The sequence below is a fragment of the Protopterus annectens genome, chromosome 1.part1 (assembly GCF_019279795.1).
Source record: "Protopterus annectens isolate FY-2018-M chromosome 1.part1, PAN1.0, whole genome shotgun sequence".
NCBI classification, from domain to species: Eukaryota; Metazoa; Chordata; order Ceratodontiformes; family Protopteridae; genus Protopterus; species Protopterus annectens.
This window is the reverse complement of record NC_056726.1, coordinates 454,520,867-454,543,911: the sequence shown is the minus strand read 5'-3', so window position 1 is coordinate 454,543,911 and position 23,045 is coordinate 454,520,867. Positions and strand designations below refer to the sequence as shown.

At 39.2% G+C, this 23,045-nt stretch overlaps 1 protein-coding gene across 13 annotated transcripts in view; it reads left to right on the top strand.

The window, feature by feature from the left end:
• The window catches only part of MEIS2 (Meis homeobox 2), a 325,597-nt gene that overhangs the window by 294,426 nt on the left and 8,126 nt on the right, over positions 1 to 23,045 (top strand). For 7 of the 13 annotated variants that reach the window (XM_044075970.1, XM_044075961.1, XM_044075997.1 and 4 more), the window contains 2 exons: positions 21,643 to 21,701; positions 22,866 to 22,976. In XM_044075970.1, the coding sequence (XP_043931905.1) occupies positions 21,643 to 21,701; positions 22,866 to 22,976 (170 nt within the window). The remainder of the gene's footprint in view (positions 1 to 21,642; positions 21,702 to 22,865; positions 22,977 to 23,045) is intronic. The other 6 variants (XM_044075978.1, XM_044076015.1, XM_044076005.1 and 3 more) reach the window with 1 other exon arrangement.

Genomic DNA, 23,045 nt, shown 5'->3' with positions numbered 1-23,045 from the left:
CTTCCCTGTGATTGCCCTTGTGGTTTTTTGATGTTCAGTAGCCAGCTAAGTCCACTAGAGGGCAGGAGAACACTTCTTGTTCACAATAGACTGAGACAATGTTTGGTGCTGACAGTTGCAGATGTAATGTCGCAGTTATTTTGAAACTGTAGAAATAGGTATGAGGCATGCCTGTCAACCTCTCAGCACAAGAAATCTGGACAAAGCCAGAAATAAGGGGGGGGGGGGGGCAGAGGCCCAAAAATAGGGACATATTTTAAATATTGTTCCTATCAACTTAGAAAGTTGTTAAAATATAAGTTTTGCATTGTTATATATTTTCTGAAGGATACAAAGTCTGAAACTCAAATGTCTATCATTATTTGTTATTATTTAGTAACTTCAGTCCTCGGTGATTTGCCAGAAAACCACCAATTTTATGAGGAACAGACCAAAAATATGAAGCAAAAATATGGTCATTCTGAGAAAATCTGGACAGTTGAGATATATGGTGTGTGGTGTGACTACATTTTGGTGCCGCACAGGAAACAACCGATTTGAAGCTCAGCAGTTCCACAGTCGGTTACATTTAGCCTACTTGGCACACTGCACAATTTCTTTAATCTTAATTTTTCCTGTACATGAAAAGATATAGACACATAATACCTTGTCATGAGCTGCCTGCATATTCCCACACACTTTCATTGCCCCCTCCCTATTTTATCTCTAGCTTTTAAGGAAGGCTGCCAGATTACTCCCCCAGACTCTTCAATGAGGTCAGTCCTTTAGCACTTCATTTTTAAAGAGAAGACTTGGCCTTCATCCAGTACCTGCTGTACTCCAACCCAGTACACCATTAAATCTCTGTTCCACTGGATTGATTGACATAAATAATTTTATTCATGTAATGGCAGGCAGAGAACCCATCTTCAAGAATGTTGCACAGAAGACTGGAGAGTATGTTTCATTTATAAAGAAACACACACACACACTAACAAACCTCCTTATGAAGGTTGCTGCATTTACTGCACATCTTCTATGCATTATTAGCAACAGTACCATGTTAAAAAAAAATCTTTCACTAAAGAGTTTCCATTCATATCAACTTTATCAGATATCATCACGGCTCAAGAAGTTCATTGTAATGTTACTTTACAGCGAATAAACTTTTACCTCAGACCATTAATGCTGTTTGTTTTTGATGTTGTGTCTACATATAAAGATAATAACTTTGTTTCCTATGGGTAATATCCCATCCTATTCTGTCTGGTGTCTCACTAGCCTCACATGCTGCTGTCATAATTTGCTTACCTTTCGGTCATCTACTGTGTTTTCCCAGGCTTCTTTGCACTTTTGTTTTTACTAGTGCTTCCCCTATTATTGTGTACTATCTTCCTGTGTTTTCATTCCCTAGATGCAATTCTTTGCATTGAATTTAAGTAGGTATATTTCACACAGTTCTGTTAACCTCGCCAAATCCTATATAATCCTTCCTTTGCCTTTTGACCTGTCGGCCTTGTCACAGATTTTTGTACTATGTGCAAAAACAACATACCTTTCTTCCAGATCTTCTGCAGTGTTATTTATGATTTCATAAAATGATAAGATGAACAGTGAGTTCTCTGGCATTTTACTTCTTCTGAGAGAATCTATTTATATTTTCAGCTTTCTTCTCTTTCCCATCCAGTGTTATTCCCTTCCTACCATCACTAGAGACATTCTGCTACTATTTAAATAGTTCACTAAACAGTTGTGTGGTACAGTCTCACATGACACACTAAACATCCACATCTACAAGCTGGCCCATAGCACCAGTTACCCAGCCAAATAGTCCATTAGACATTTTCTGCCTTCATAACCGGTTCTATAGTTTGGCTGTCTCTAAAGTCTGATTTGTAAAGTTATATTTTCAGCTTTTGTCACGCTATCCCCTGGGAATCAATTCATCTTTCTTCTAGTCCTCATGTGCCTTAAACCCCTCCCATGACTTATCATAAAAATAACTAAATAATGGTGACTTGAGTTCTTCCCTCACTTCTGTCACATTGCTGAAAAGAATTACATCAGTCCTTATTATCTTGTATGCCTTTGGTAGATAGAGTTCTTTTAGAGCCCTTTCTTGTCTAAACTTATTAGGATTAATGCTTGTGCAGTTGTAAAGTGTCCTTCTTGTTTTTCATTCTAAAATATGGAACAAAAAAGTAATATAATATCCTCATTTTTTCACTGTCCTTGCCTACTCATCCTTCATTAAATTTTTCTATCCCTTCACTTTTGTTACCTTAAGCACCTGCTAAGATTTTATCTACTTTTTGTCTGAACTGAGTTCCTGTTACTGTTTTGCCCTATTTTCTCATTTATTATTATAACTGGAATTAATTTTTGTCTTAAGATTTTACAGATACAAAGTACATGGGGTTGATTCTCACATGGGAGTAATTGGCTAAGCTTAAAATGATCCACAAGAGCAGTTTGCCTAGTATTAACCTATGAACCTAATTATTGCTCAGTTTGGCAGAGCTGCTCCGAGTTAGGGAATTTAGCCTGAGACCTGGGGAGAAACTAAATTTGATCAGAAGCATCCACTGATAACTGCATAAAATAAGTACATTTAAAGCTTGTACGGCACTTTTTGAACTGTTTTCTGCTCACTTGATGATTCATTTCATCATTGCTGCTACTTGAACTTTTTTCTGCACTTTGAACTACCTGGTTCTGCTGTATCTCATAGCATAGGCTAGATTCAGATCTGCCAAATCTAGACTGTTTGGCCTGTACTGAGCACTAAATCCAGCCATCCTACATTAAGAAGGCCCTCCTACACCCTTGTGGTAGAAGCGTGCAGCCCAGGACCCATCTGAGTTGGGGATTGTTGGAAAGGGGCTGTCCCATTAGCTAATTGTGTTAAAATCTGTTTAATTCCATTCGCTGTCTAAGAATAAAAAAGAGATGACCCAGCACTGAAAGAATACCCTCCTTTCCTTGAACAAACAAATAAGGCAACTTGTAAAATCCTCTAAGAGCAGCTTCAAAAAAAAAATTAGCAGCCATAGCTAAGGATAACAATAAGGCATTCTTCAGCTATATCCATAACCTAAAAGGTAGGACCCAGACATGTGCTGAACTAGCTGTGGATGGCATCACACACACACACTGATCCTGTGAAAATAGCTAACCTGTTAGCTGACAGGTTTGGCAAAACATTCACCCTCCTGTCCCCTCCAAACATTACACGAAGCATACCCTCTGCATCTCCCCCACCTTGCATCCCCAAAAAGCAAGTCATTAATTCTGTCTCCAAGGCCAAACACACAGCCTTTGTAGGACCAGATGGCATTCCAGGTTGCATTTTAAATGGTCTAAAACATGAGTTAGCAACTCCATGAGGTATTCTCATCAAACACAGCCTAAGAACTGTTTTTTTTTTCCTACTGAATGAAAAACAGCAACCATCACCCCCTCCCCTTCATAAAGGGGTACAGCAACAGAGTCTGGGAACTACAGACTCATATGAGCCTATGATAAGCTTAACCAGCCTTATCTGTAAGGCCATGGAATGAATCATCATGGACCTTATAAATAAGGATATAGGTGATCTCCAAACCCTTGATCCAACAAAGTTTGCCTTTGTCAAAGGCAGGTCATGTCTGTTAAACCTGGTAGACTTCTTCTATAACATCACCAGACATATAGACAAAGGCAAATCTGTGCATACCGCCTACCTTGACTTAGTCAAGGCCTTCAACACAATCCCACATTTGTGCATAATTGATAAACTCTCAGTTGAATATCAACCCTTATGTCATCAGGTGGGTTTCTAACTGGTTCACCGACAGATCGCACTCAGTAAAAGTTGAGAACTTTACTTCAACCAGCAGACTTGTCACCAGTGGAATTCCACAGGGGTCAATGCTGGGCCCCCTATTGTTTGAAATATACTTCTCAGAAGTTCAAGCCAAAGCAGAGGGACTGTAGCTGACTAAGTCTGCTGACAGCGGCAAGTTAGCTGCAATCATTGAATCCTCAAACAAAGTCAATATACTTCAAGAGGGACTTAGACAAACCAATGATTGGTGTTAAAGCCATGGACTCAAACTCAATGCAAAAAATGCATTATCATCCCCTTTGGTAAAAACAATATCACTGCAGACCATCCTATAAATAATAATAATACCCTAAGTAATGACTCAATAATGAGAGATTTGGGAATGCAAGTTGACTGTAGCCTAAACTTTGACCACCATGTGTCTACTGTGGTAAGAAAAGCATTCTATGTCGCACACCTCTTTAGCAAAGGCATTACCTCAAGAGCGAAAGAGATAATAACTCGCCTGTACTCGACCCTCACCAGACCAGTAATTGAGTACAGTGCTCCCTTTGGTATGTACCTTACCAGGCACCTGCAGCAACTTAACAGACCTCAGAGATTTCTAACCAAGAAAATTCAGGGTCTCCAGCATATGTCATACACTGACAGACTGAAGTCATTGCCACTGCACTCAGTAGCATACAGACTACTTAGAGGAGACTTGTGCCTGGCTTACAGAGCAATCTTGGATCCAAATCTAATGGAAATGCTGCACATCTGCAAGTCAAATGGGACAAGGGTCACCCGCTCCAGGGACCTTAACCTGGCCTGTGACTTAAATAGGACCTGCTGGAGAGATAGATATGTCTCTCAGAGGTTGCCATTCCTCTGGAATAGGCTAACAGTTCACATTAAACAGACCACCTCTATGACCCTGTTTAAGTGTAGCTTGGATGACTGGATGGGAATCCGTAAATTCCTGCTGGGGATTTCACCTATGACCCTCCTTGATATGGGCAGTCGTTGCTAACTAAGATCTCAAGTTTTGGCAAGATCCTTTATGTTGGGTTTCTCTAGTATTATATTGGGTGCACACTGCAGGGTTTATAAAGACCTTTGAGTCAATAGCCCAGTGACCACCTATGAATCTATGGATTGAAGCACTGCATTTGTGCAGAGCTGTGCACCATGCAAGAGGGTCTAGCAGTGCCATGTATACATGCAAATGCTTAGAAAGACAATTTTCCCTTGATAACTGCTAAGGAACACTCCTAAGCTTCCCTGTTTCTCGGTGCTCAACACAGTTGCACACTGTTGTCTGGAGAGAAACTCAGCTGCACATTTTGAGGTGTTCATACAGATTTATACTCCCAAAGCTCCCCCATAGATTAGCTGATTCTACTAGTCCTACAGCAAAACCTGGTCCATCTTGCCCACCCCCTACTTATTACAGAGTACACCTGACGTAACATTTCTCCAGGCTGCCTGATTGACATGAGCATCCTGAGGCAATGTAGCAATTGCTTCATGTTTACTGACAACCTATTGCTCCTAAAACATACAAATACAGCATGTGAGAGATGCATCTATACTGTGAACCTGGAATCAGTGCTCTCTATCACATAACAACAAACCAGATATCAAACAGGTTGTCAGCACACACAATTCACCTCCACCACAAACCAAGTACACAACACATAAACCCACTTATGCAGAGGTACTCACTAGAAGTCTACCAAAATAGCAGAGGCATTGCAAGTTCAAACCTTCTTCACACAATACAATCATAAAAGAATCCACTACTCATAAAAACAAATATATCAGTATCTCACAAAAAACCCCCTAAGGCAAAACTCTTCAAAACCAAATGCCTTAGTCATAGGTGACTCCATTGTGAGATGCACAGATGTCCCCCTCACCAAGCTGGATAAGGAGAAGGTCAAGATCAGCTGGCTGTCAGGTGCCAGGATCCGCTAGAACACACACGCACTTAAGTCTCTCAACAACAAGTACCGTTATGACTCTATCATACTGCATGTTGTAGTGAACGACTTGAGATGTACCTCACTGTTCACTGGACTATATGAAGAGAGACATGACTGAGCTTTCAGATTGTGTGTCCCAGGCAGGTATGTCCCTAGCCTTAAGCAGCATTCTACCTTCACCCAGGATGATGCCTCAGTGCAAACAAAACCTATCGATTTTAACAATTGGCTTAGCTTTTGGTGTCAGTCCAGGGGGATCCAGTATTTGTCTGCCTGGGATGAAATGGCTGACAGACCACTCTGCTTTGCCAGAGATGGTCTTTACCTGTCACTGCTTGGCTTTTGGTTATTGGCTAAGGTACTTGCCTCCCCCATAGTGCCTTTTTTAGGCAATGTCAAAAGAACAAAATTCCCGACAAAAAGATCCTCTAGTGACAAACTCAAGGTTATGCTGCTTAATGCCAGCAGTCTAAATCAGAAACTACACTCACTGGAAGCACTCCATACTTTGGAAGATGCCGATGTCTGTGCATTCACAGAGACATGGTTCAAGGTCACAGAGAGTACCCCAGCCATGCAAGGCTGCAATGTGTTCCAGATGTTCAGACCACAAAAATTAACATGAAAGAACCAAAGGAGGAAGTATATCCATCTTCATTAAAGACAAATACTGGTTAAACAGTATGACTCCCTGAAGTTTCTTCAAGTCCAACTAACTATAGGAAAGACCCCCCCCCCTCCACGTCATTGTTAGCTATAGGTCCCCCACCATGAACCACAAAAATTACACTGCCTACCTGGACCTATTTGAGTCACTCATAATACAGCCAAACATCCTGGTCATGGGTGACTTTAACCATCCTTCCATCATTTGGGAAACGTATATGAGTGCAAGCACACTTACCCTAGGAATCCTAGACTTTGTTGTTAACACAAATGCCCTAGAACAGATAGTCTGCACCCCCTCAAGAGGGTCAAATATCCTTGACCTAGTACTCACCAACATGGGGATCACTGCACCACCCCATGTGTGGGACCTTCCCTGGTAAAGCTGATCATAAACCAGTCTTGTTCAAAGTAGCGGTCACACCTGACACCCCCCCCCCAATCAGGAGCAATAAAGATGAGACATTTCTCCAAAGCAAACTATAGCCTCCTAAGTGATGGTGTACATAGTTTCAACCCCCCTGCCACCACTGGCAGCAATGGCTCCAATACAGAGGTGTACACAAATGCCCTGTATAAACACCTATACAAATGTATAGACTCAGCAGTACCTGAACAGATCAGAAAAATGTCCTCATGAAAAAACACCCTGGTGAACTTCGAGCAAAAATAGGTTATACAACAAAAGAGAGAAACTGCTGTCAAAGAAAAAGAGGAAATGGTCTCAGCATAATAGGAACACCCTCCACAGCCTGAACAAGCAAATTAGACATCTTATAAAGTCCTCAAAAGCTAACTATGAAACTAAATTAGCATCCCTAGCTAAGGATAATCAGAAGGCATTCTTTAGCTACGTCCAGAATGTAAAATGTAAAAGGGAAGACTCAGCATTGTGCCAAATTAGTAGTGGATGGTATCACTCATGCTGAACCTGAGGACATCACCAACCTGCTAGCCGGCAGGTTTGATGAAAACTTCACCCCCCTTCCCCCACCAATCATACCCCAAAGCATACCCGTCACCAGACCTCTAACTAGTATCTCCAAAGAGCAGGTCATAAGCGTTGTCTCCAAGGCCAAAAACACAGCCTCTATGGGACCTGATAACATTCCAGGCTGATTACTAAATGGTCTAAAACAGGAGTTAGCAGAATCACTGGGCACTCTCTTCAACCACAGTCTAATTACTGGGCAATGGAGTGGAGAACAGCAACTATAATCCCATTGCACAAAGGTGGTCTCACAACCAACAATGGAAACTATAGACCCATAAGCCTAGCCACCCTTATCTGCAAGGCCATGGAGAGAATCATCATGAACCTTGTCAACAATGATATAGGAGACCTTCAAACTCTTGACCCGACCCGGTTTGTCTTCGTCAGGGGCAGATCATGCCTGTTAAACCTGGTGGACATCTTCAAGAGTGTTAACAAAGCCCTAGATGAAGGCAAATCTCGACTTGGCCAAGGCCTTTGACATAATCCTGCACTCAGGCATTATTGAGAAACTCACCCAGCTGGGGATAAACCCATCCATCAGTAGATGGGTAGCCAACAGGCTCACAGACAGAATGCATACAATCAAAGTTGGGTATTCCACCTCTACCACCAGAAGTGTCACCAGTGGTGTTCCACAAGGTTCTGTAATGGCCACCCCTCTCAGAAATCAGGTGAAAATTGATGGTCTGTGGCTTACCAAGTTCGCTATTGACTGCAAACTGTGTGCAATCATCAAATCCCGAAATGATGTCAACATTCTACGAAATGGGCTTACACAGATAAATGATTAGTTCCAGAGCCACGGACTTAAACTCAATGCAAAAAAATGCATTATCATCCCCTTCGGCAAAGGAGAAATCCCTGCTAATTTCTACATTAATAATACCCCCCTAAGTTCAAACCCAGTGGTGAGAGATTAGGAACACAGTTGATAGCAACCTTAACTTTGATCACCATGTGTCTACAGTGGTAAGGAAGGCCTTCTGCATTGCACATCTCATAGGTAAGGGAATAGCATCCAAAGCTAAGGAGGTTATAACTCCCCTGTACTCGTTTCTCATCAGTCCAATAACAGAGTACAATGCTTCCTTTTGCATGTCCCTCACCAGACACCTGCAGTAGCTGGAGAGACTCTAGAGGTTTCTCACCGTAAAAAATTAGGGCCTTCAACATATAATCTACATGGACAGTCTAAAGGCCCTGTCACTGTACTCTGTATAGTATAGGCTGCTTAGAGGCGACTTGTGCCTGGCCTACAGAGCAGTCTCGATCCTTGCTTTAATGGAAATGCTGCATATCTGCAAATCAAATGGGACAAGAGTCATTCACTTTAGGGACCTTAACCTAGCCTGCAAAATTAACAGGACATGCTGGAGAGACAGATATGTTTCCCAGAGGTTATCACTCCTCTGGAACAAACTTCCAAGTCAAGTAAAACAGAGCTCCTTAATGACCCTGTTTAAGCTAACTTGGACAATTGGATTGGAAACTGGAAATTTTGTCCCTCTTGGACAGGAGAAGCCGGTGCTGATCCTAGACTTGCATTGCAAATATATACAATGTATCTTGGTCTATTAGGGATCAAGGGTAAACCATGGCTAGGCTTGTAAAGGCCCCAGGGCCAATAGCCCAGTAACCTTCTGTGATCATATGATTATTCATTTGTTTTGATTTGCATACTTGCTTCCATGATTGCATTTCTGACGTGTTCCTATTAATAACCCACATTACCGTCAGGCATGGCTTTGGAAGCATTTCCCCTGTTTTGTTGAAGTCTACCCTGAAATATAGATATGCTCACTTTTGTTTATGATGACTCTGTGTTTAAGCCAAATGAAACACTTGATTTTACTGTCATTTTCTCTGAATTTCCTCCAAATGGCTGCATACTTCCAGACTGCAAGCCTTATTTGATTCCCGTTTAAGAACTCAAGTTCAAAACTCTCCCCTCTAAGGTTTTTTCTCTACAGACATTAATTCCAACAATAAATTATTGACTTATAGATGTACTACTGCACACAGATTCAATGAAATCTTTGTTTTTCCATTCATAACATTCAGCCAAATTGTTTTTAATAATTTCAAAATCTGCATAAGTGAAATCTGACCCAAAGGGCATAACAGACTGCAAATGAAGAAGTCACCTACTTTTACTGGTGAGCAGACATTTTTACATGAAGCAGAAACATGAAGTTGTCTAGAGCCTAGAAAAATTAAACATACAAAATAACAGCTTGATAACTAACTAAGGTGCAGTCCTCTCAAATGTTTGTTTTCAGGGTTGACCTAGGAACACTTTTATGGTTAACTAAATTACTAGGAGAGTTGTACATTATTCAGTGAAAACTTAAGGTCTTGAACTCAGGACCTCTAGAAAGAGTTTGTTGGTAGTTCATAACCCTAACATCTTTTCCACATGGACACATCAGATGCAGTGTTATACCTGTAGATATATTGGTGCAGATACAGATCTGGTAAATGGCCTAGTCACATTTGTGGCTAAAAGGGTTCTTTCAGTCCTTTCTCATTGTATGTTGTTTCCAGCTGACTCCCATAACCTGTTTAACAATGATTTCCTTTTCTAAACCAAATGTACATGTCTAATTCTCCCTTTTGACAGACCTTAAACATATGACAGCAGTGTGAATACTAATCTTCTGTATAAAATCCTGCATTCTCACTACAAACTTCATAAATACAGGTGACATCTCTGAACACTGCAGACATTCATGGAGCAATAGTCTGTTCAATTTTTGTCATAAACTGACAGACTTTTTCCTTTTTAAGTATTTTTGCTAATTAGACGCATTCTCTGAAAAGAAAAATGATCCACTTTTAGTGACTGCTTAGTAATTTGCAGCTTTGTACCACAAGCAAGAAAATAATTATGGCCAAAATAAAGTTATCGAGACCATTCAGGCTATCCAGAAAAGTAGGTGTCTGAGTATAGTGTACAAGAAAGATTAACTACACGATACTTGAAAAGGATACAAAATTAATCAAACCGCCATCTGAAAGGAATATATAATGACAGGCACAATTATATGGCAGTTCAGATAGCTATAGCCTGTTACTCAGAAGTTTCATGGGAATTAACTGAGAATGTTGAGAATCTGATAAGTTTGCAAAACCAGATTAACAAGTGCGGAAAGGATCTGATTTTAGATTTAGTTGTGTTGTTTACACCAGAAATCTGGATACTTGGCATATTTCCATGGGGCACCCCAAGCAAATATATTAAGCACATGTCCTCTATTTCCATGTGTGCTCTTACAGTGATATTTAAAACTTGGAAGGACTCCATGAGTAAATCACAGCTGTCAGGCAGCTGTTCTGTTGAACCATGTACTGCACAGCTCAGATGAGGAAATGAGGGTATGAAATTAATGTAATGTTGTCGAAGAAGAGTAGTAATAATTGTGGTGATAAGTACGTGGCTGTTATGTGGCACAAGCGTACTGATTTCCACAAGCCTTGATCTGAGTAGATGTGTGACTTTCTAACAGTGTAGCAGTTTTATTTTTTTTCCTTGTCAGATCCAAATACACACTTGCTACTGAATGATAATATCAGAGGCAGCTCATATTCATCAGAATTTCACACACAACACAATACAATACACAGAATTATCCGCACAACTTCTTGTGGAAGCCAGAGCTGCCCCCCCCCACATAACAGCCTACGTTCCCCATAATTTAAATGCTATCTGCATCCCTAACCCTAATCCCAACTTTAAATCTAACCCTTGTCCTAAACATAAACCTACACTCATAAATTTAGAACTAGTTGTAGCTGAAACCACCTGTGGTTTGTGGAAAAGATACTCTGGCACTTGGAGGGATCTCAGAAGGAGGTTAATGATATAATGCTTTGTAATACAGGTTTTATTGAGGTATCTGCTAACAAAGAGATTTTGTTAATATGCTTTGTCAGCAGTACAGACATCAAGAATCATGATGCAAGCAGTTTTGTAAACAGGGTTTACAAATAGTTGTAGCAATACACACCCCTTAAGTGGACAATGGCTGTGCTAGAAGGCTAGTTTTCAGAGTATTGGAAAAAAAGCCTCATAATCTTAGGTAAGAGCAAAGTACAAGCATCTGGCAAGTATGAACCATGAGGCAGGACAGTTCTTAAAGCAGCCTGTTATTAGATCTCTGCAGTCGTTGGGGCCTTATATTTTATGGGGGGCATTGAATCTTAGAACAGGTACACTGTCTGGATTCTGGATCCTATCTGTTGTGGTACTTTGGTATAATGAGTTGTATTGGTTTTCAAACAGAGCCAGAACACCCTAAAGAGGGTTGGCTAGTCCAAGAAATGTTTACCACACAGAAAATAACTGGGTGTTCTGAAATGTGCCTGTTTTAGGAGGAGAGGTATACAGATGTTTACCAAGTTCAAGACTGGTGCAATATATAAAATAATTTAGAAGTGAAGGTGAACTTCTGTGAAATAGATGCAGCCAAGTCATCAAATGTTATGTAGTAGCTTCTGGCAGATGACTGAGTCAATGTTAACATGGACAAAGAAAAAGCATTGTGGGAGCTAGCAAACAACAACATACTTGAGGGAACATTTATGATATGCTTAGCTGTTATTCAGTTTGACTATCCAATATAGGTCATGGACTTGGTTGGAGGGTCAGTGAAATGTCATAAGTTTATACCTTTGTCATTAAGAAAAATATTATTGCTGAAGAAAAAAGATGCAGCATGATTTTGTTCATGGATCAGTCAGTACTTCAAGTAGATGTTTATTAAATAATGACAAGTTTTGGGGGTGCATTAGAGCAGTGGGGGGACAGGTCAATCTCAAAAGTATAGAGAAGGGGAAAGGTACACCTGCAGGGAACCCTTTAACTAACTGACTTGATGCAAGTTGTAGTCATCATGAGTTTAGGACATTTGGTAGAAATAAAACTCAGTAAGACAACATAATTGATTCCAAATGTCCCCACAACCATCGTACAATACTCTACCCCACATACTCCATAACTGTAAGCCTAAACTTAGCCTTATCCCTAACACTAGACCTAAACATGATCCTAGCCTTAAATATAACCCAACCCTAAACCTGAAACCAACCCTGCACAAAAAGCTAATCCTAACAGTAGCTAAGGACTCATTCCAAAGCGCAATCTAAACCCTAGCTAATAAAAAATCAACAGTCACTGAATCGCCCAAGTACTGAAGCAGCTATATTCAACCAAATGTCATTTCACTCATTGTAATATTCACACAAACAGACCTACAACTTCATTGCAGCAATCACATAAATCAGATTTGATGAAAAGAATGAACATGACTGCTAGCAATCAAGTAGTATAAGCACAGTGGATATTTATCTAGTAAATTCTTTGATGCATGTTGGAAAAAAAAAAGCAGCAATCTCATGCACTATGGTGGTACCCACCCCCAGCAGCAGTCTCGTGCACTATTGTGGCACCCACCCCCTGAGACTGTCCTTGATTGGCACCTTAGTTCATCAAAGGATATTGCTTTAATAAATGTTTTTTTAATTCAGCAAAACAATGAATGGTTACATCTGTGGTATAAAGGAGTAAATCCTAAACTATGACCCAGAAGATCTGGGTTTGACTATGGTCTCTGGTACTAGAGGAGTTGGTGTGGGGTTTGATTGGTCAACACCAGTTCACCAAACCAATGGGAAGGGGGGGTGACCCAGACCACCAATTTACAAAGGAGGATTACCTGACAGAAGTCCACTGGAGACAGCAGCATAGACATGGATTGTGACATGTGTTTACTACTTTGCATATGTGGAAGCATACATGTGCCATTGGACTAGCACCATGGGCCCTATCTCAGTGGCACACATCAGAAAACAGGGCGGTGAGCTAGAAATACAAAAAAAAAATCCCATCAAAGCTACAAGAATTATGCCCCACCAGGGAATAACCTATTTTCTCCATTGGCTACAGTTTTATTCCTGGGTAGTCCTCCAACCGGGAGCGGCCTATTTGACCCCTGAAGCCTGGCCTCATTTTTTTTTCAAATGTTATTAATTTAACCATCTTCTGAACATAGAAGTAGTGTGATTCCTTTTATTGGACCAACAAATGGCTTAACAGTACGACTGCTATCGCAAGCCCTTCATCAGGAGATAAACCATCTGTTGGGGTGAAATACAGATAATGATACAAACCATCTGCAATGACTTGGTTGCCATTTCAAAACAATTTGTGTTATTCAAAGCCCCAATATAGAAAGATTTTCCTCCCTTGAAATTCCACATACTATGGATTACAGTGAGTAGAAAACGTGTAACATGACAGAGGAGAGAAGTACCTTCCATACTGGAATGGAAGATTTTGGTAATACAAGCATATAGTATGGAGTTGAGCAGTAATACTACATGTCACGTCTCCCTCAGTCCATTTAGGAGACTGAATTAAATTACTTCTAACTTTAGAAAGTGAATAAAACAGATGGAGTACTTAAGTCCATGTATACCATCTGGACATAATATAAAGTGAATTAGTTAAGTAGGACCCATTTTACTCACAAGTGTCCTTCCTTCCCCCAGTTCTGGTTTGATGTTTCTATTTCAATTTCTTCTTTTCCTAACTTTATCTATGTTCTTCAAATTAACATATTAACTTTGTTCTTATTTACATTAGTTATTCATTTCAGTTGTATTATATTTAATACCTGTCATATTCACAGTTACAAATAGTATTGACTGAAGAACTGGTATCATATTGTACCACTTTAAGTTTTTGTTTCAGTATGTTAAATATATTGTACGTATTTGAAAGGTCAGTTGTTAAAGATGGTTACACCAATATGTTTTGACTGTCTCTCCTAAATATGTTGTGGCATGTGTCATGGCTGAAAATGATCCTTGGACTTTCCCAGCTACCCAGGATACAAATACAAATAATAAATGTTTACAGAGAAACAGATTGTAAGAGACAAGCACAAAAACCATGGCAGTTTTGTTAACAATGGGCCTTCCGTAGTTTCTGTGGACGTCCCTGCTATTGTTGTTGAGTATTGTTACAGTTCCTGGCTAGGAAGTTAGAATTTGCCCAGTATCATTCAGTTTTGGATAGAGATCAAAGTCTGAAGAGTTGATATCAGTTCTCAGTATAGTAAAAGAGTGGACCAGCCTTGTGTAATGCGTGTACTGGTGAAACACTTGCCAATGCTCATTTTAAGGTAATATTATTTGATTGTCGATCTGTCCTATGTAAAATTAACTAGGAAAATGTGCTAAAAAGAAATTACATTTTGTAGATGTGACCCAGAACAAAAACTAGCATATGATTAAAAATGATAAAAGGTGATCCAAGAGATAGTATACACGCTCATACTCATAACACGGTCTGTGACTTAACACTTTGTATACTTAGAGTTGATGTCTGACACAGCAAGCAATTGGATTTGTATTCCAGTACTGGCATAGTACAGCATAATAGAGTGCTAGCTTTTGAATAGGGATATTAAACACCAAGGTCCCATTTGATGACCTTAGGTAAATGTTAATGACCTCATGGTACTTACTGCTCTTGAAATGGATTATAGATTCAGTGGGTTCAACACAGCCAACAAAATTATATAAGTAAGCAAATGGTGCATGCTGTCACACTGACAATCAGTGTCGTTTAATATAGCAATAACCCACACCTGGGTGTGTGTAATGCTGGATTTACCCACGGTTGGCGTGGTTTGGTCATGAGGGCAAAGCCCGAGTGGCCAAACAAAGCCAACCGTGGGTAAATCCAGCATTACCCACACCCAGAAGTGGTTATGCGATATAATGACATTATTTAAGAAAAAAATAATTACTTTTCTTAAATAATGGCATTGTATATCTCCTTGCTGCCCTTCCGCAGCTGTCTGGTATTCTGTGGCAGTTCTGATGTACTGTGCATGCATATGCCTACGCAGTACATCAGAACTGTGGGCAAAAGCAACAGAGAAAGCAAGATCTCCGTTGCTTTTTACAAACTGTTTTCGCTATATTAAATGGGTTTAACATAGCGAGACAGCTTTAAAAAAAGCAACGGAGAATCTCCGTTGCTTTTTTTAAAGCTGTCTCAGTATGTTAAACCCATTTAACATAGCGAGACAGTTTTGAAAAAAACAACAGAGAAAGCAAGATCTCCATTGCTTTTTCAAACTGTCTCGCTATGTTAAAGGAGTTTAACATAGCGAGACAGCTTTAAAAAAGCAACGGAGAATCTCTGTTGCTTTTTTTAAAGCTGTCTCGCTATGTTAAACTCGTTTAACATAGCGAAACAGTGTGAAAAAGAGTTATAGTAATGGAAAAAGTCTGGGCGACCGGACCTTTTTCCATTACTATAACTCTGATTTACAACGTGCATGCTGACCAATCAGCATGCACGTTTTTGAATATTTAATGGGGGGGTCATTGTATAATGTACAGTATATGTACAGTTATGTGTGTCCACTTGTTGAAGCAAACTGTGACTGAGGAAAGAGGATGTATTTGCACTTCCAGCTGTGGTACAAGGAGTATAAATCAAGTACTCTAAGTAAACTCATTTGGGTTTTAGCAGCAGCAAGGTGGACAGCTTGTTTTTTTTTTTTTCTTTGTATTTAAAAATAAAAGCAGCAGCAACAAGCTGTGTCAGAAGCTATTACAGAGGGTGGTGGGCACATATGATGTCAGTGACAATTTATCATCCACTGATTTTTGAACAGTAATGATGAATGGTCTGATGATATTTAAATTAATGGCAGTCACCAAGTGCAGAGGTTAGTGATCCCAAATGCATTCTAAAGCATGATGTAATTTTGTGTAAGCTTTTGTTGCTTTGCAATTACAAAATTTCCAAAAGCTTTGGTTATGGTCAGACATGCTCTGCTAACATTGACTTCAGTTTCTTGCACAGAACTACAGCACGTATATGGCAAAATTTACAGTGGCATGTGTGTATTTGTGTACTGCAGCTACAAATGGAAAAACAATATTATCTGTTATGGCAAGTTGTAAAACTTCAGAAGCAATATGAATTTGTCAAAATAAAGCATTTAAAAGTTTGAACTTAAGAAACTGAAATATGCAATCTGTTATGAACAGGAATAAGTATGAAGCTTGTATGCTCTCTTTCAAGAATGTTAGTTGGCCATGGCTTTCTGGTAATGTAATATATCTAAAGAGATATAACTATTCGATCCCTTAACTTTGTCTTTAATTATTTGTTTGAAGACAGTATGAAATTCCCTTGCTGTCCAAAAATACATTTTGTGTGTGTGTGTGTGTGTGTGTGTGTGTGTGTGTGTGTGTGTGTGTGTGTGTGTGTGTTTTACATCTTCATACAGGAGCTACTAACAAGCCTAAAAGATTTCCAGACATAACAAACAAAACATAAAAGTAGCTAACAGTAAACGGAAAGAAAAAAGAGCAATTGAGAATTTAGTTCAGTTGTTGTACTGAAGTGAAAAGGTTGCTACGGTTGGGACGGATGGGGACAGCAGTTGCTTTGCTCAGCAGTCTGAAACAAACTCAGCTGATGCTTTACTCCCTACTCCAGGGTATTACCATCTGTACACACCATTAGCAGCTCACAGGAGGAGAGAAAAATGGTCTTATCAGGCTTTCTGGTAATCTCTGTTGGGCTTTAGTCTGACTGATAAAAGACTTAGTTGGGTATAGATGATTTGAGTCATGTCCCAATTGGCAATAGCGGCCAGTTTGCCAAACCTTTAAAAAAATCAGTACATCAAGCATTTCTGTACATTTCTGGGAGATTTAGAGTGCATTGTACCTCTCATATGCCTGATATGATCAAGAGTTATCTGTTCCTTAAGGCTGCAAGTTTAGTCAGCCCTAATGATAGTTGTAATTTCTCTTTGTAATCTCTAACTTATTCAGAATAGTGGTAGAAATGCACAGCTCTACAGCAAATAGCATGCTGGTTCAGATGGTATACCAAACCTGCTTTGCATTTTTAGAGATGGTGTCCATATATTTAATACTGTTCTTTCCACGTGCCTGACAGACAGGTCAGAATGAACGTATGTGAAAGAAAAACAAAGAGCATTGCCAACTGTATAAAAAAGTCTAGAAATCTTCTCTTCCTGCCTGTTTGTCTCATTTTGATGCCTACAGCACCCTTTTAAGTAGTGCACAGGCACGGTGACATTTTGACAACAAAGGTAAATTTGAAAGTGTCAAGCTTTGGCAAAGAAGTGCAATAGCTTTTTCAGCATTACTTCCATTATATGCATATCTGTGCCAAACGTTCATCAGTGGGATAACAAAAAAGGAACACACAGTAAAATAAAAAAGAGACTGCATTTTTGATTACTGGAGTTCCATACATAGATCCGAATGTGACTTTCAAATACCTTTTTACCATAATCTGAACTTATTACACAATGAAAAGATCGGGTCTCTGAAGCTCTCTAGCTTCCATTGTGATCTTTCTTTATTGTTCTGTTGCTTTTTATGATCATTTATTCTAATACATATCGTTGTAATAAACAAGGGTCATAAATATTATCTTTCTAGCTGTAAATCAGTGCCATGATTTTAGGGTACTCTTAATACAGCAACTCATTCCACAAAAATAAATAATTGCTTTTGTTCATAGTAGCCATGGAGGGATACACTAATAATTATTAATTCTGAATAAAGTTAATCAAGCTTTTTATTTTAATTTTTGTCACTAGAGGGCTCTTCAATGTGGCCCTTTAGGAAAGGAAATGTGCCTATGACTGCAAGGTTTCTGCTGTGCACATCATGTGCCTATTACATTAACGTCTGTATTAATTATCAGTGCCTTTACTTCATCCACAAGTGCAAAACAGGCAGAAAAAATGCTGATTGTGTCATGTCCAGTCTCAACAATATGGTTATCGGACTTTGATAGGATTTAAGCACACCAGCAGAGTATACCAGAGCTACACTGTGTTTGATCCATATGGTGCTGTTATGTACAAAGATGGAGGGATTTCAGGCACCATGCACAAGCAGTAAATTATTTACAAATATTCACACACACAAACACACACACACAGGAGCATGCATATGTGCATACACAGACACACATATCTGTGCAAAGTGGCAAAGAGAATAGCGTTGTTGCCTCACAGAAAAAGGTTCCCCTGTTTGATTCTTGGCTGGGGTGCCTTCTGTGTGGGGTCGGCATGTTCTCCCTGTTTGCACACGAGTGTCATCTGGATCCTCCAGTTTCCACCCACACTCCAAAACATGCAGTAGGTGGGTTAATTGGCTATAGGTGTGAGTGTGTGTGTGTGTGTGTGTGTGTGTGTGTGTGTGTGTGTGTGTGTGTGTGTGAGAGTTTGTGATGTGGAAGAAATACTGAGGGTGGGATGGCTACCTAGCAGTGTAAACCTTGGCTGTAGATGATTGTCACTGTTGAAATGACACCCTGACCTCATGTGCATAAATGGGAAAAAGGGGTTATGGATGGATTGATGGATGGATGTGTATACATATACCTATAATTATCTATCTGTAGATGTTTGTTTGTTTGTGTCTTTTGGCTTTTCCCGGTTAGGGGTCGCCACAGCAGAACTCTGGTCCGCTAATGATTGGTAGTTGATTTTTACTTGCCAAGTTACCAGCCCTGATACACAACCTTCAACGAAGGTATGCCCATTCACACATGTCTCCACGCAGAAGACACTTTAGCTGAGAATAGAACCGGACAGCGTCTTACTGTGAGGCGATAACGCTACCGCAGCACCACCACCGCGGACAATTATCTATCTGTATATATGTATGATAAATCTTTATTTAGTGACTACCTTCTCTCTTCTCACAGAGAATAATGGGATATGCTATCAAACACCTAACCACAACATATTTTGACAAGTTATGTTAAATAAATTTACATTTCAGCAAGCCCTGTGATCTTCTGCAACTGGGTTTGCTGCAAGCTATTTTTATTTGGGATTATAGAGCTGTACTGGCTGTTTACCTTTGTTATAAATACTGTGAAAACTACTGTGTTGGTTATAATATGAAGTGTAATTAACAGAATAAGTTATTAAGTTAGATAGCTCTTGACTGTGACCTTCAGCTATTAGTAAACAACTCCACTGTAGAATGTAGTCTCCTTTATAGAATGTGCATGGGGCATTATCTAAGACCACACCACCTTCTTTTAGATAAGTATTTTTGTTGTGTTTTCTACAATTTGTCTAGCAAACTTTATTTAACTTTTTTTTTCTTAAAAGTCATTCTAAACACATTTTTGCTATGATTGTAGAGAATAGTAAACCCTAGAAATTGCAGCAGCAAACCCTAACCTGGTGTAGGTACAGCTCACCAAAAATCAAACTTAAATTTCAACACACCCGCATAGTGTATACACACCCACTGTAACTTGAGTATAAGTACCTGCAACCAAAAAAAAAAAGGGGGCGCACATTTTGTAAGGACAAATGCTTATTTTCACCCTGGTTAGCTCAGTGGTACAGACTGATTAATGAAGACCTGACAGAGATAAAACTACCAGGATTTGATTAATAGACCCAGCACTGGAAGGTGGAAAGAAGGAGTTGAGCCTATTTGCCCCCCAACTGAAACTGAAATGGAATAGACAGTATTTTGAAGTGTAACATGACAGATGAGCATGTCTCCTATTCCACAGACATCTGTTGCTGGGCTCTGACTGTGGAGGGGGCTGATACCACACAGCTATCCCTTTCCAGATTAATAAAAAAGTACACATATTACAGTGGTATGGGGGTTGAAGAGGACAACACCCACTCAAACTTACTGAAAATATGATATCTGTTACATTTTCAAGTTACAACAGAAGTATTTTCTTTATTTAACAAATTGTGTCAGTTAACAAATGTATATTTTTGTGGCATTACGTAATGTCAAATGTAACATTACTAAAACTGACCATACTTGTTAGCCAGCCATGCTATCTATCACAGATGGTGGTACTGTCACCGATGAAGTCCACACTCGCATCTACACAAGTAAACACTGGGGTTTCTTTTTTCAGCGCAATCACCATATTTCCCAGACACCAATATAAAACTTCATCTATAATGTATACAGTCGATATATTATTGCTTTTCAGAGCTTGCAATAATATTACTGCAGTATGACAAAAGTAGCAGACAGAATGAACTTCCCTCTTCGTAGGTAAAATCACAGTTCTCTTGTGATTAACATTGTGACATGGCATACTCTGTGTCAAACAGTGTTGTGATGTCATCTTTCAGAAGACTAAATGAACTGGACATGTTACTGTCTAAAACAGTAGTATTAATACACCAACTTCTACAACAGTAAAAAACTGTTGACAGAACAACTAAAATACATTTAGTTATTTTTATGTTTCTAACATTTCATTATAACTGAAGAGCTATACTTTAAGCAGCAGATTTTCCATATTGTTCATCTAAATGGCTGTCCCTGTGCTTCTAACCTTATTTTAATTTTAAATATTGGATCTTTTTGTGAAATAAGCTGAACATGTAATCATCTCTTGGTGAACTGTTCAATAACATGGAACAGGCACTTCTATGTTTTATTCCACCCATCTTGAGCTAGCCTTTGCTAAAAAGGTAGCATTCAGCTGGTACTAACCTCTAAATGACCCCTGAACTTTACAGTCTTTAACTGCAGGAGTTGTGAAGAGCGTAGGCTCTTTCGGACCAGGACTTATAAGCTGCTGTGGTGATAAAACTTCAGGCAGCCTAATTTATGGGCTTGCTGACACAACAATGCCTTGTGAAGCATAGAGGGCCGAGTCTCTTGCTTCATTTATAGACAGCTGGGAGGGCGACTAAACCCTCTAAAACAGAAGCAGCACCGAAAAACAAGCGCAAGTTGTAATGTGTACTTTCAGCCATATTTCCAACTCTGCTAATAAATAATGAATGTATTATTTATTATAGATTTAACTTGTACTTCATTATGTGCCTTAATTTTTATTTCTGTTTCCTGAATAGAAAGTAATATCTGATTTTACTTAGATCTAAGTTCTTCTTTATTTTAAACTTTAATTTTATTTTCAGCTTTGTTTACAGTAAATTTTATTTGTGTGTGTGTGTGTGTGTGTGTGTGTGTGTGTGTGTGTGTGTGTGTGTGTGTGTGTGTAGATGCATAGCTACATGAAACCTTGCAAGAATTTGAAAAGACTGTTATGTGCATACTGATACTGAGAGACTGTAGTAATACTGATAATAGAAGTTTTTTTTCTTCTTCTTTCTGTTTTTTAGGTTTATTAATGCCAGAAGAAGAATAGTGCAACCCATGATCGACCAGTCAAATCGTGCAGGCAAGTCCCATGTAGTATCTGTATTCAAGTCCCACAGGCATAAATCCCCATCAACTTATTCTTCTGGATTTCCTTCATCTGGTAAATAAATGCCTTGGCCAGGCATTCTGGGAGATTGTTTTTGTATCCCCAGAATTCCACTGTAAGAAGCAACCTCAGTAATTGGTGCTAATTGGAGATTTCCCACCCTCCCTCTACTGGAACTGCATTTTTTTTTCTCTCTCTCACTCTGAATTGGTAATTGGGTACAACTGCTCGAGCTGCAAGCAGTTTGTTTCAACTATATGAGCTCTTGTGTCTTTCACTGCTTGTCAGTATCCAGTCAATGGGGCAATTGCATTTGTTTCTACCCACAACTCCTCAGTACATGGCATCATTTCACTTGCATGCATTGACACTCTTTCTACTTATTCTGGCTTGTAACTTAACATTGCCTGCTTTGTATTGCTATCTAACCATACCATAACGTCAGCATTTTATTTGTATTTAAAATGTTTTAATCTCATTTTATTGACAACAGCAGTGTTCTTCTTAAGTGTCATAGACTGAGGTATTAGATCCTGTCATTCTGCCATATACTTACCTTCTCCTCACTGTACATAGGAGTTGTGGTTTGTCCTCTAATGAGGCTATCTGATTAGCCTCTGTTCATGCGGTGGTACCTTGATGGTGATTTGGGCCTTCTATTGTACTTATTTAGTGGATGACATTACTGTTTATAAGGAATATTGCTTGTTATTTGTACTTTACTTCTCTCTGTGGCAACAAGATTACAGTTTAGACAATACTAGTATCATTAAATTAAACTAGATAGTCTTAAAAGACGAAATTGTGTAACTTAAAAGTAATGCAACATATAGTCACAAAACTGATCATTTTAAAGAGCTAAGGAAAAAGCATTTCTCTCTCTTTGTGGTACTATGTTTTATTTTTTAAATAATGAAGTAAGAAAATAGAAAACAAAGATGGACACGCACACATATAGATATATTTTTTTAGACATTTACTTTGTAAATTGCATTCACATTAATGTAGCAGTGTTGGTAATCAGGTGAAAACAGAGATGCTGTGTCTTCTGTTTCAGTAACAGAACTGGAACATTTGCTGATTGTTTGGTATATCTTCTCTTCTTTCTCCTCTTTGTCCACGATTGACTACAATCAGGTTTTCTTCTTGATCCTTCAGTAAGCCAAGGAGCAGCGTACAGTCCTGAAGGCCAGCCAATGGGAAGCTTTGTTCTGGATGGCCAGCAGCATATGGGAATCCGGACAGCTGGTAAGTTTTCTTCCCTTTTTGCTTGTAAATGCACCATCACCACATCTCTTTTTGCCTTCCATCCACTGT